Source organism: Dermacentor andersoni, chromosome 1 (assembly GCF_023375885.2).
Source record: "Dermacentor andersoni chromosome 1, qqDerAnde1_hic_scaffold, whole genome shotgun sequence".
NCBI lineage: Eukaryota > Metazoa > Arthropoda > Arachnida > Ixodida > Ixodidae > Dermacentor > Dermacentor andersoni.
In genome coordinates, this window is record NC_092814.1 from 308378064 (window position 1) to 308392067 (window position 14004).

A 14004-nucleotide genomic window follows, 5' to 3' on the forward strand; every position below is an offset into this window, starting at 1 on the left:
AAGCGTGAAGCAACAGCATCATTTTGTACACATGCAAATGCATTTTGCTAGGAATTTCTAACAACTGCTATAGTAACAGATTACTGCAGTCATTTACAGTAGAATGTCGACAACACTATCCTGTTTCATCTAATTTCCCGGCATCAACATTTGCCATTGAGGACACAAAATATTACCCAATACAGTAAAGTTTCTTTTTTACTGGTTAGGTAATATGTTCCCAGAAAACATTATCTTTAAGTGCCAACGTTCAGTACATCACCGAACTGTAATTGTATGACACGTTTTCTGGCCGGTAGCTCCCCTGTGAACAAGAAAAGGTGTGAGGCACGCGTATTCAAGAGCAGTAGACGCCCACCTCGGCAGCTTCCCTGCAGTGTTCACTGACCGATGTCACTAGAAAATGCTGACAGGCACTCAGTTTCTTCTTCCACCACCAGCCACCCTCACAGGTCATGACACATTGCATTCACAGTGAACGTTTGTGACGGACGTGTCGGCCTGTCATCGTTCGTAACAAGTGGGGCCTTGTCCGGGATCGACACAGACATGGAGGCAGTGAATGTGTCTTAAAAGTTGCGGCAGCATCTGCCGAGGCAGACCAACGGCTCCTCCTTACAATGTGAGCAAATCGCAGCTAGTTCAACAAAGGCTGATGGCGGCCAAGGCAGTGCCAGCAAGTTCTGTGACAGCAGTGGTGGTTCAACCGTCATGCGATGCTGCTCCGCTGAAGGTCAGCTCCCTAAATACAGCATATTTGATGACATCCAGTCCCCCGAAGAGTTTTTGGACCGGCTGGAGACGCTTTGTTTGGTCAATGGTGTCGCCACCAAATAAAGGATCATTCACATTGTGCCCGTTGCTGTGGAGTGCAGCACAATGTTGTGGTGGCGCTTCATGACCACGCTTGTGTCGTGGGAGAAATTTACGGCGGCCTTCATTGCAGAACTCCCTTCTATTCCCACAAAGCACCGATTGAAACAAGAACTCCAGCTCCGCATGAAGCACCCAGAAGAAAACTTAGAAGAATATTTACACAATCACGGCCTATTATGACTGGATCAGCAGCGACGTTTTGGAATCCGAAAAGGTTGACCATGTGTTGTAGCAAATGCACCCGCAGCTCCAAGACTTACAAACAGTTTGCCAATCTAGTGGAGTTGACTAAGGCAGCTGATGGCCTCATGGAGCGTGTTTGGAGGCAATTGCAGTACAAGTTACCACCACCTCCAAGTGACTCGCTGGCCAGAGACTTTGCCTTCCAGTAAGTTGTGAACATGACTGGCCTGCCCGGAATGCAGCCTACAATGCTGACTGCTGCGGTTGTCACGCCATTTCAGTCTCCGCTGGCGCCATCCTACTGGACACTGCATCCCGTGGCAATACAGCCATGCTACCATCGAGACCAGCAGCACGGACTGACCGCTCATGCTGTGAAGCCACCTCTTGCAGCGCCGTCACAGGGATACCAACAGCGCAACTCCGGGGGATTTACCTGCCGTCGCTGCAGAGGTATAGGTCACCTAGCTCATGATTGTCCTGCAGGTCGGCGTTCCGGCATGCCCCGCTGCTATGAATGCAACAGAATCAGGCATTTCTGAACACAATGTCTGGGAAACAGGAAGCGGTAGGTGCCACCTCAACGAGCACCTACGTGACTGTGCCACAGGTAGCGGTTTCGGCCGGCAGAAAGGAACCCCTCCTAGAGGTTCAGATCAGGCAGACTACATTCCAAGCCCTCCTGGATACAGGCTCGACTGTGAGCTTACTTGAAATGCCAGGGGCAAAGGTAGCAGAGGAGACAGGCACCAAGCTCAGGACACAGGTGCATGCACTCCGCCTGGCAACAGGTTGGTCCCAGTCTACCAGATCCTCGAAGTGCAAGATTCAATGGGCTACAAGCAGCTGCAACCAGCGCTTCCTGTATGTACCAGACCTATGTAGGGGCATTGTTTTCAGCAGGGACTTTTTGAGTGCAACAGACACCTCTATACATACAGCACTAGGCGGATGGATTATAGTCCCCGACTCGCAATGCATTGCGCCATTTGCTAAGGGCGACAAGGGCCCAGTCACAGAGCTCGTAATAGAGGAAGATGGAGTCTTACCATTTGCATACCCTCCTCAAAGAGGTTCTTGCGGCTCCTGACATAGGGAGTAGCATTCCAACCGAAGAGGGCAAGCACTGCGCTGTAGCAACAAAACTATAACCAAGCATGAAGAAAGTGCTTGACAACTTCAGCCCTTTGTTCACTACAATCTCTGGATGCACCACCCTTGCATAGCACTGCATGGACACAGGGGATAGTGTGCCTGTGAGATGCAAGCTCTGTCCAGTGAATACTAAGGAGCAGAAAATCCTTGAAAGCTGCGCATATGACCTCCTAGAGCAGGGTCTTACAAGGTGAAGCAGTAGTCCTTGGACAAGCAGTCCAGTGCTCATCATGAATATATCTGGAGGCTATCAGCTTGCTGCGGACTACCGACCGCTGAATGCACGAACCAAGGTGCCTGCCTACCCAATGCCCCGAACGAACTGGCTGCTACCACAACTTGGCCGAGCTCAGCGATTCTCACACTTTGATCTCTCCCGAGGGTTTTTTTCAGATTCCTGTTTGCGATGCTGACATTATGAAAATGGCCTTCATCTGACATCAGGGTACGTTTGAATTCGTCAGGATGCCCCTTGGGGCAGCAGGAGGCCTGGCAACTTCTCACACCTAGATGGACTGTGTGCTATAGGGAAGCAATCACCATTTCACCATGGCATTTTCAGATGATGTTCTTGTCTACTTGTAGACGTTTGAAAGTCATGTTGTGCAGGTGAGAGAAGTACTACAACGTATTGAAGGTGCCAGCCTTACGATCAACCCAGACAGAATACAGTCGTGCCGTCAGTCCCTTAAGTTCTTGGGCCACATCATCTCCCCTGGGCAGTGCAGACCAGATGAAGAAAAGGTATGTGCAGTGCTAGATTACTCAAGACCTAGCACAATTAAGCAGTTGCAAGCCTTCCTGGGTCTTGCTGGTTATTATAGAAACTTCATCCCACACTTCTCACTGACAGCACGTCCACTCACGGACCTTTTGAAAAAGAATGAGCCGTGGTAGTGGGTAGAGAGTCGAGAGCAGGCTTTCACTCAATCAAGCAATCCTTAGCTCAGGATGCAGTTGTGGGCCTTCCAGATCTAAATTGACCTTTTGAGGTTAAAACTGATGCAAGTGGGGTTGGCATTGCAGCTGTGCTACTGCAGGCTGGCCCTGATGGACTGCAGCCTGCTTCCTTCATTAACAGAGTTCTTACACAGGCTGAAAGCCATTACAGTGTCCAGGAGTGGGAGTGCCTTGCAGTAGTGTGGGCAGTGGACAAGTTCAGGGCCTATCTCGAATTTGCCAGGTTTGAGATGCACTGTGACCACTCATCCTTGTCATGGATATTTAGCAATGACCAAGCTTCGCCCAGGGTCAAGCGTTGTGTGCATGACTGCAGGGCTTTAATTGACAAATCAAGCACAGACACAGACTGGCAAATATACCCGCAGATGCCTTGAGCAGAGCCCTTCTCCAATGTGAAGACCAGTTAAGTGACAGACTGCATGAGACACTGTTCCCCCTTGCCACTCCAGAACCTGACACACTTCTGTTCGCTGCTGCAGGCAGCAAGAAGTGAGTGCCATGTTTTACTCTGGCAGCATCGTGTCCAGGCGTCATCCAGCACCTCAATTAGTGTCTGTTTCCCATTGCAATTTTTCAAATGCTACACAACAGGAAAATGAACACGCGTGCCTTCTGGCAGCATCATGCTCCAGCATCGCTCAACAGCTCGACTGCATTCCAGTTTCCTGTCACCGTCTTTAAACACTACACAACAGGAAAACGATAAAGTGCATCTCATCCCATAACGATTCTCGCCGAGCGGGCATGTCAAAACATCCCGCCAGAATGCCCCAGCTGCTGACTCAGGTCAAATTCGAAGAGTGCAAATGTAAGCTTGCTGAAGCAACAAAAATGACAATGCGCGTATCAGGTCTCTCAGGCTGCTCGGCCACACCAGTTCAGCACGCGTTGGCGTCTCGTGCAGCAACGATTAGCCCAATTCTTCGAATTACGCACATGTAAACTACAGTTGAGGCTGCCAAAGTTTTTAGTGACATCGGATTGTACGTTCTCCCATTCGGTACGTTCCTTCTCGCATTGTATTTCCAAAACGTATGAATGAGGTCCTACTGTTAAATTTCCATACTGCTCTTATTTCCATATGTCGTCAAACATTCAATTACACTATACCAGTATTTCAAGACCTGTCTCAACAATGAAGTCTTTAAATTGCTATGACAAAATTCTTCTGACTACCACAGGTTTAACGAGTATTGCCATTTGTGCATAGAGCAAAGAGTGAGCCAAAGTATAGGTGTGCACAAGGAAGCTTTCAGGTCAAGAAACTCACAAAAGCATTCTCCTGAGTGCATGACTCAAAAGATGAGAGGTGTACTAAATTGTGGGGTTTAACAACCCAAAACTGAACAGTGGGTTATGAAAAACACTGTAGTGGAAGGCTCCACATTTTTTTTTTTTAATCAGCTGGTGTTCTTTAACGTACACCCAAAGCATGGTACGCGAGTGTTTTTGCATTCAGTCTCAATTAGAATGAGGCCGCCACAGTCAGGAAACGAACCCGCATCCTCGTGCTCAGCAACTCATCGCCATAGCCACTGAACCACCATGGTGAATCGAGAGGTGCACTACACAGGTCATACTCAAAAGTGTAAAGTGTGCACCTCATTTCCTACCTGCATGCCTAATCAGCAGGGAAAACGAGGTTCTGTTGGCAGCTATACGCGTGCCTAGATATCTTTAAGGTTAAGATTTAAAATAAAATACCTGTAAAAAAGCATTAGCATTTGTGCAGCTGTGTTACTTGGGTACATGTACATATTTCACAAATAGATAATTAGAAAAGCTATTTCACCACACATTAGTTGCAGACATCACAGCAAACAAAGCTGAAGGTAATCATTATCCAAGGCTAGTGCAGCGTGCAAAATCTTGAAATGCAAAGGTGTGTAAATACCAACTTTTGTAAATGCAAAGTGGGCGCAAATTCAATTCAAACTTGCAATGGACTGTAGAAAGCTGTGAACACTAAGGGCATTCATTCAGAACATTATGTACCACCTTACCAAACAAACACTAAGTGCGTTCCAGAAGTGCTTAAAGGTCTAGTCTCATTGAACAATTGCTAAAAACATTCCAAAACTGTACTGTACCAATTTAGCCTGGCAGTGCCTCCTTATAGCCCTGTAACTTCCAGTGATTTCATTCCCCGCATACAATGCACAGTAAACGTCAATATCAGGATGTGTTGAGGCTACAATGCTGCCTGATTGGGAAGAAAAAAGGAAGCAAAGCCGAACATATTCCCCTTTCCACAGTTGCCCCAGTGTGAGACATTTGTATGATTAATACTTGGAAGCTTAGGACTGGGGCGGTCGCATCACACTTCCAAGTGATTATTGTTCCAATTATTTTTTTTCTGTGCTTGTTTCACGCAGGACTGATAGCAGGAAACCAGTCACAGCAAACTAAACAAGGCTTTGAGGTCAAGTAACATTTAATTAGTTAGTTAGTTGGTTAGCTAGTTATTTATTTATTTATTTATTGTACCCCCAGGGCCGAAGCATTACAGAGGGGAGTGGCAAAAAAAAAAAACATTTCTGGTGAAAAGATACACTTATACATGGAGTTATATAATGTATCAATACAAATACAATACTCTAATTAACAAATCAAATCAATACAAATCATCAAACTACAAAACAATGTAAAATGACTAGATGATACAGGTAAGCACAAGCAAACAAGAAAAAACAACGAAAAATAACATGAGGTAAAGAACTAATTAGTTACTTTTAGTTAAAGCATTTTTGAAACATTGATGGTCTGTAATTTCTGCAGTAGTGGTAGGAAGATGGTTCCACTCCTCACAAGTCCTGGGAAATAATGAATACTGAAAAGTAGAAGTCCTACAGAAAGGAACGACTACTTTATGTCGGTGGTCAATGTGTGATGATACATACTGGGGAGGAAAGATGAAATCATTGTGTAGTGAACGATGGTGAAATATGCGGTGAAAAAGACACAAGCGATGAATCTTACGGCGAGATGCTAGTGATGGTAGTTCAAGGCTCGATTTCATATTAGTCACACTTGCGGTTCGAGCATAATTAAACATAAAACGTGCACAGTTATTTTGAACCATTTCAAGTGAGTAGATTAGATTGTCATGGAAAGGGTCCCAAACAGAGGCGGCATATTCCACCTTCAAACGAATTAGTGCTTTATAAAGTAAAAGTTCAAGAGCCTGAGGAGCACGTGAGAAATTCCGGCGAAGATATACAAGTGTTTTGTTGGCGCTGGCGATTATGGATTCAATGTGATCATTCCAGGTTAGTTTTGAAGATATAGTGACGCCAAGATATCTATATGACGATACTACTTCCAAAGGAAAGTTATCAAGATGATATGAAACATTTGCATTAGTAGATCTAGTTACACGCATGACTTTGCATTTTTTAGTGTTTAATTCCATGCACCAAGTCTTACACCAAGCGGACACAGCATCAAGATCAGACTGCAGAATAGTATCATTAGGACTAGTTATTTCTCGAAATATTACACAGTCATCTGCAAACAAGTTGACATGGGAAGAGAAGCAGGAAGGTAAGTCGTTAATGTAGATTAGAAAGCGGAGAGGGCCAAGCACCGATCCTTGTGGTACCCCTGAGGAAACAGGACTCGGAGGAGAGTCAGTGTTATTGACAGAGACAAATTGGGAACGATATAGTAAAAAACATTCAAGCCATGCAAGCAGTTTGGAATCCAAATTTAGTAACTGCAACTTATATAAAAGGAGATTATGGCATACTTTATCGAAGGCCTTTGAAAAATCTAAAAATATACAGTCAGCTAAAGAAGAACGATCGAGGATAACATGAAGATGGTGAGTGAAACATACGAGTTGAGTATCACACGAGAATGTCTTGCGGAAACCATGTTATGAAGGCGAAAAAAATGAATTCGATTCTAGAAAAGAAACAAGATTTGAAAATAGAATGTGCTCGACAATGTTACATGGAATGCTAGTTAGAGAAATGGAGCGATAATTTAGAGGCGAGTGTTTATTACCAGACTTGTGAAGCGGAACCACCCTCACGATCTTCCAGTCAGTGGGGAGGGAACTGTTCTCTATAGACAGTTGAAAAATTTTTGTTAATATAATCGATGAGTAATAGACTGTATTTATAAGAAACCTAGGATTAATGGAATCGTACCCAGGTGAGGAGGATGCTTTTAAATTTTTTATAGCTTTGACCATGCCATTGTAGTCAATTATCATGCGAGACATTACTATAAATTCTAGAAGTTTAACATGAGGAAGCATTGTTTGAGTTGTTGTAGAGAAGTTGCGGACAAATACTTCATTTAACACATGGGCACACTGCGCATCAGGTATAGTATTCCCTGCAGAATCAACAAGACTGATTGCGCTATCACTTTTAGGATGAAACAAGCGCCAGAACTTTTTGGGATCGGATGTGAGCATTGAAGGTAACGTGTCATTTAGAAAAGTATCTTTAGCATTCTTTATGGCTGCTATGTACACGGCGGAAGGTTGTTTGTAGGCTGCCCAGCGGCTGTCATCTGGGGACTGTATTGCTGAGCAGTATGTGCGTTTTTTCTTATTCGACAAATGTTTTATGTGGCGGTTGTACCATGGTGCATCAGCACTTGCAATTATCGTACGAGCATTTGCAATTATCGTCGTAATTATTGCTGCGGGAGCTTATGGCATGATCTTGGAGCTGCATTACACTTATGTGCAAGTGTATCAGAGCTAAATATCCACATGAGCAGGCCACAACCTGCAGTTTTTGCTAGGTCTTGCATGAGTACAGCAGAGCACAGCATAGCCATGTCATGCGCCTTCATTTTCCTTTCAGTTTGTTTACCTATAAGATGGCAAATTTCACACCACACCACCAGCACTCACAAAACTGGTTTGATTGTTCACTAAACCACAAAAATGAAACACAGAGGGAAATTTGTTTGCCTACCCGACCCCATGAAGGAGTAAGGAAACCCTACTGTTCTTGGAATAAATATGAGTGCTAACAGTGATACAGTTTTACATATCAGCCTTACACCAATCATAGTGATGCCTTGACTTCACTTGCACTGCAATTAACAAGTGTCCCTCACTACATCACCAACAGACCTGGTCACCACAGCAAACACCAGGTATTAATGCAGATTGCCTGGCTTATAGTACTGTGGCTCATCTAGAGCAAATTCAACTTGTTCACCAAGTTTCAAAGTGCAGAAGTTTTAGATAAGGAAGTTCCCTCCACATTAATATTGTCACAAATGTACCAAAAGGTGCTGAAGAACTTGTTCCTGAGCAAGTCAGTGTCTAGGTTTGCTATATACTTAATTCTGCTTGGCACAACGTAAAGAACTTGAAAACAGGGGAACAGTAAAGACAGACAAACCCCACTGCTAGACAAGCACATAGTGAAGAAGTCTTCCACAAATGTGCAATACACACCACAGTAATGTGACCGTCGTTTTGCCAGGGCAACTACCTTTCAAAAAACAGCGTTTCTGAAGAATGCAGTATGATAGAAGTATTACCAACACAGTCAGACTATTTCATTCATATGCAATATGCTTAAATGAATTCCCTCACAGTTTGGTCTCTGCTTTCCCCAAGAATCTAACTTCTGAAAGGCAAAGCTAGTATCAGAAAGTTTTACAGCGTACAGAAGATGCACACCGTAATTTTTTTTCAGTACTCCTACCTGACCACCTGTGCTGCCAGTAGTTGACCTCCTGGTAAGAGCAATGGGTCGTGAAGCTGCTGCTGTTGAAAGTGGGGTTGGCCCATGCAGCTCAGATGAGTCGCTCCCCGATGTCTTGGGTGAGGAAGATGACACACCTCGGGCAAGTGATCGTGGCCTCCGAGCAGGTGAAGGTGATGCACTATCCTTTGAGGCATCACCACCAGTATCTGTAGTCCCTGTACCTCCTGCAGACTTGCGCCGAGGCTTTTGGCCCGGAAGTCACGTGAGCAAGGTCATGGAAATCATGCAGAAGGAACAAGATGTGCAAAGAAGCACCTGCATTCATCATCTAGTACAATGAGAAGGATATTACTTAATATTTTAGCAAGATGTTGGACTATAGCATAGGTAAGAAATTAACTGCTGGAATGTCAACACGATTGCCAAGACTCTGTTGACAGTTCACTAGAACAATGAATCAGCAACCATCGTCGCATGACACCACGAATGTGATGGTGGCAAATCAGCCACATGATGTTCAGCACATATTGGCGCTACCTTAGCTAGCAAGTACCATATTTTCACGCATATAACCCACACCAACACTTCAATAATTTAAAGAGTAAAATCAGGGTGTGGGTTATACGTGAATTTCACCTTGAGGTGCAACCTCATGGCAGCACACATTGCGCTGCCATAAAGCCACTTCTCAAGGCAAAGTTCTCTACCGTCCAAACTTCCATTATATCCCATGAAACTATGCTCTTGTATGTTAAAGCTCCAGTGCTGCCAACCTGCAAAACCAGTTTTCAGTTGTCAATATGGTTTCAGTACAGACACATTTTTGTGTTATGTACATAGATTGCAAATTTGATGTCTAAATTTATTTTTAAGCTCAATTTGAAGCATTTAAATAAAAATTACTGTAATCAAGCTGAAATGATGTCGCAGTGCAAGTTGTTAGGCAAGCACATAGACTTGCTTGAAGCCACTCTCACAAAAAAAAGATGTCGGTAATTTCATACTTTTCTCTACATACAAAACAAGATTTACATGGAACCTTCTTGGAATTGTATGGAAGATGGGTGCTCGATGTCCCTTACAGAATGTAACAGTGCCGAAGCAGTATGCCACTTCAGGACACCAATGTACAAAATGTACGGAGAACATGCAGCGCCAACGAGGAATCTGCCACGCGAGTGTTTGCCAAGAAGAGGGGGCTGACTGAAAAGCTGGCTCGCAGCTTCAGTAAGTTTGAGGTCACTGTCGTCGCTGCTAGGCCAACCGCGCCATCGAATGAAAATAAACACTTTTGTCGTGTGAAGTTAATAAATACCGTATGTTTTTTCCCCTTTCATCGCACTCTCTCCGAGTTCCGTTTTTGACAGGTAAGTGGGCAATCTCATGCTATTTCGCTTAAGCAGTACTACCGTTTAGTACGTACTTTTTCAGAGCTCTGGCCAACTACGGTTTAACGAGGTTTCACTGTAACAGTGCTTGCCAACCCTAGGTAAGTTTCCCCATATCTAGGGATTTTAGGCATTCTTTCGGTAAATGGAAAACATTTTCCAAATCTAGAGAAACTGCTTTAAGATACAAAAGAAAGATAAAAAACTTTTAGACATGAGAAACCACTTCTGCGACACCACGATAACCAAACCATTTTTGTAGCAGTAAAATGGACTTTCGGCGCAGGTTTATGAAGACGACTGCAAGCTATATTATATGGGGCTTTTACAGTGGGCAATGCATGTGAAAGCAGTAAGTGGTCACTGGTCCATAAATTCAAACACTAAAAATGACCCCCCCCCTCCCCCCCCCCCCGCTTTTCTTTTGTCACAGTCCTTACTGTGGACTGCGACAAAACGATGGTAAAGCATGGAAGTACTTGGACGTACTACATGCAGAATTCAGAAGTGTTTTGAAAAGCTTAAGCTTGATCTTGCTTTTATATATGTATCCTTTAAGATGGAGCACTCATTTGAAAAAGGTACCACACCACTGGTATGGAATATTTACTTATTTTTCCTTGTGCTGCAATTCACCGACAAAAAATTGAAATACTGCGATGGTCGATACTGCCAGAGCGGTTCACTTTCGCTCGTCACGCAGCTCGATGGGCGTCACGCACTGTCGCTAAGTGAAGATATACAGGCATGACCTTTGACTCTGCTGTTATCAGCGAATTCAGTTTCGAATTCAGTTTCAAACACGGAAGCTTTCGTCATTCTTTGCAGTAAGTGCAAAAACAAGCTCTGCGAAAGTGTTCATGGTAGTGGCCGACATGTCACCCGTGGACCTAATTTCGGGTTCCTGCAACCAGTGAAGTTCGTGATCTGACGTCCAATAAACGAAGCGGTTTACCCGTCTGAACAACTTATTGCAGGCCTCCTCACCGCGATGGCCTGCCCACCACTGCATCAGCTAGCAGCAAATTTTTGTCACAGCTGTATATGATACAGCAAGGTTGAACCAGCGGTGCTTCTTCAGTATCCAATGGCAAAAGTTGCTGTTTGGTGCCAAGCCAACCAAAATCTTGGTATCAGCCGTACGCCACTATTACACCGTGAAATCTCCACGCTAAGAAAAGTGGGGGATAGGCGATATATTGAATAGGCCGCTTGTAAGTGTCAAGCTAGGTCGTTCGAGTCTGCGTCCAAGCGGCAGAAGCACGAGTTGCCACCTCCTTCGAGTTTCACCAGGCAAATTCCAAATTCAAGATAGTGTTTCTGGACCGCATTACGAGCTGTGCATTATGAGCCTAGAATGTGAAGAACGAAACAACAAAAGCTGTTTATCTGCTGGAATTTCCAGCAGACCTGTTTGGATGAGAAATGTAGCCCTAAATCAAGGAAGCGTAAATAGCAGTCAACACATAAATAGCGCAAAGTGCAGTATCATTCATTCATCCTTTAACAATGCCTTAACCCTGTGAGGGTCAATGACGTAAATATACGGCGCCGCGAACAAGTCCAAAAATGGTCGATGCCGTATATTTACGGCTCCGTCTGTACGTTTAAAAAGCGCGCCAATTTCCTAACTTTTTCTTTTCTGTCATGTGCTGCCACAATGTGGGAATACAGGGAATTTTTTTTCATGCAACTCCCTCTCTCAGTTTTCGTTGCATGGTTTGTTTTAGCGCTAGTTCGCTCCCGCGAGTCTATATAGTAGCGCTCGAGCATTGGCGCATGGGTGGGCGAGTGGTGGTTTGGGTTTTGTTCCGCAGGCGGTTTAGGCTTCTTGTGCTTGCAAAACTGATGGCTATCTCGTTACTAATCGCTCAAAGGGCGACCACTTGTTTCTTGTTCGTTTAGTGCTTACAGGGGTGCGCATAGGAAGAATGCCGCCGTGCTTGCATTTCTCTTGCTTTTTTTTTTTTTTTGGAGACTCGCGAAAACTAATTGCCTCTGGTTGGCGATAAGATGAAGATTAGCTGAAGTTTGTCACAAGTTTTGCTTTTTTGACGGGCACACAACTGCAAAGTTTTCTCAAGTACGCGCACCTATGCAGTTCGATTACGCTATGGATGTACATATTAGTGTAAGAGCAGGAACATTTGAGTCTTGCAAAATATTCTTGTGTGCATATTTTCAAAGCCTTGAACTATAACAATGCATCAAAGTTTTTATTCTTACAAGTTTATTTCCTTTTTTATTGTTATTCATGAATGAGGAGTATATATATACCCAGGCAAAAATATTTTTTTCTCGCTTTAAGGTCACCCTAGAAAAATTACGGTAACTTTCTTTCGAAATAAGTCCCCAAGAAGAATTGGAATATGCAATAAAAAAAATTTACCCTGGGCAGTCGCATATGGCAAAAAAAGATCGACCTTCAAAGGGTTAAAGAAATTATGCACTCATTGGCTGCAGAAGAGCTTTGATGAGCAGGTTTATTGACCATCTGAAGTGGGATACCCACAAGCAATGCTTTCTGCAGTTAGAGAAAAGATGCTTAAGCTGAAGAAGAAAGGCCCTAACGTCAACCGTGCAGGAGCACAAGAAGGTTCAAAGAATGTGTCTTCTATTCCTTATATACATTCCATTTCGAATAACCTGAAGAGAGTTGCGGAAAAGGGCGGGAGTAAAGGTGGTTTTTACCACACCCGACATGATAGCAAAAATTTTCAGAGCGATTAATAAAGGAGACAGGGAATCTGTGTATACCAAGAATCATCACGATGAGCCTGCACAGTGTGCTGAAAACATGCTCTATGCAATTCCTTTGGATTGCGGCGCATCAACATAGGCAAGACGGGAAGATGCTTAAATGAAAGATTAAAAGAACATGAGTACAACACAACAAAAATAATATCAGGGCATCTAGGTATTCATTGTAGGGACTGCGGCTGCACACCTTTATTGAAAAAAACTAGTATCATGTCCAAATCAACAGATAGGCTAACAAGGAAGATCGTTGAAGCCCAAGATAAAAAAAGCTGGGTGATTTTTGTGTCAGCAAGCCGTCCGTCATGCTCTCAGAGAAACACATCAGATTTCTTACAGGAACTGTTCTTCACACATAGTAGGCTTGACCATGTGATGCTCCGTCATGTGTCATATTTTCCTATGTTTATTCATGTTCAGCCAGTACTTATTCTGTGTATTCGGTGAATAAACCTTCAGTTGTTAGTGCGCCCTGTGTACGTGTCGTTCTTCTTCGTCTGGTCCCGTGTGTTCTCTGACGCTGTTTTACTACAGATTTATCGTGCCAAGCGCAGCAAACAACAACGAGCTTGGTGACAGAGGCAGCGGGAGTCGACCGACGAAAAGGTGTGGCCAAGCGATTGTGACTGCAGCAACAAAGAAGACAATTCATGGTGTTGAAACATGCCAACGAAACTGCCAAAGAATGACAGAAGCGACTGGAGAACAGATTGCACAAGCATGCCAAGCACGCTGTGAAGATGGATGAAGAATTACAAGCATGGTTAGCTGCACATGTTGCATACCAGCATTGCAAGGTCGAGGAATATCTGCCTTTAGCAATGACTGCGACAGCTTTCGCACAATATTCCGTGGTTGGCGCAGCCAAGCCGTCCGTGATCTTTTTTAAAGTAGTTATAAGCGGATGCAAACAATCAGTACTCTTGACCTAGCCTGTAGTGGTGAGTGGTGAGGAAACTTCTTGTTCAGAACATCGCACACCTGCAGCTTATCTAGCT

General features: G+C 44.1%; 1 protein-coding gene across 1 annotated transcript in view; it reads right to left on the reverse strand.

Moving 5' to 3' along the window:
• LOC126548168 (uncharacterized) overlaps positions 1-14004 on the reverse strand; it is a 148165-nt gene that overhangs the window by 36099 nt on the left and 98062 nt on the right. The window contains exon 13 of the mRNA XM_072285248.1: positions 8859-9104. Coding sequence (XP_072141349.1) covers positions 8859-9104 — 246 coding nt within the window. The remainder of the gene's footprint in view (positions 1-8858; positions 9105-14004) is intronic.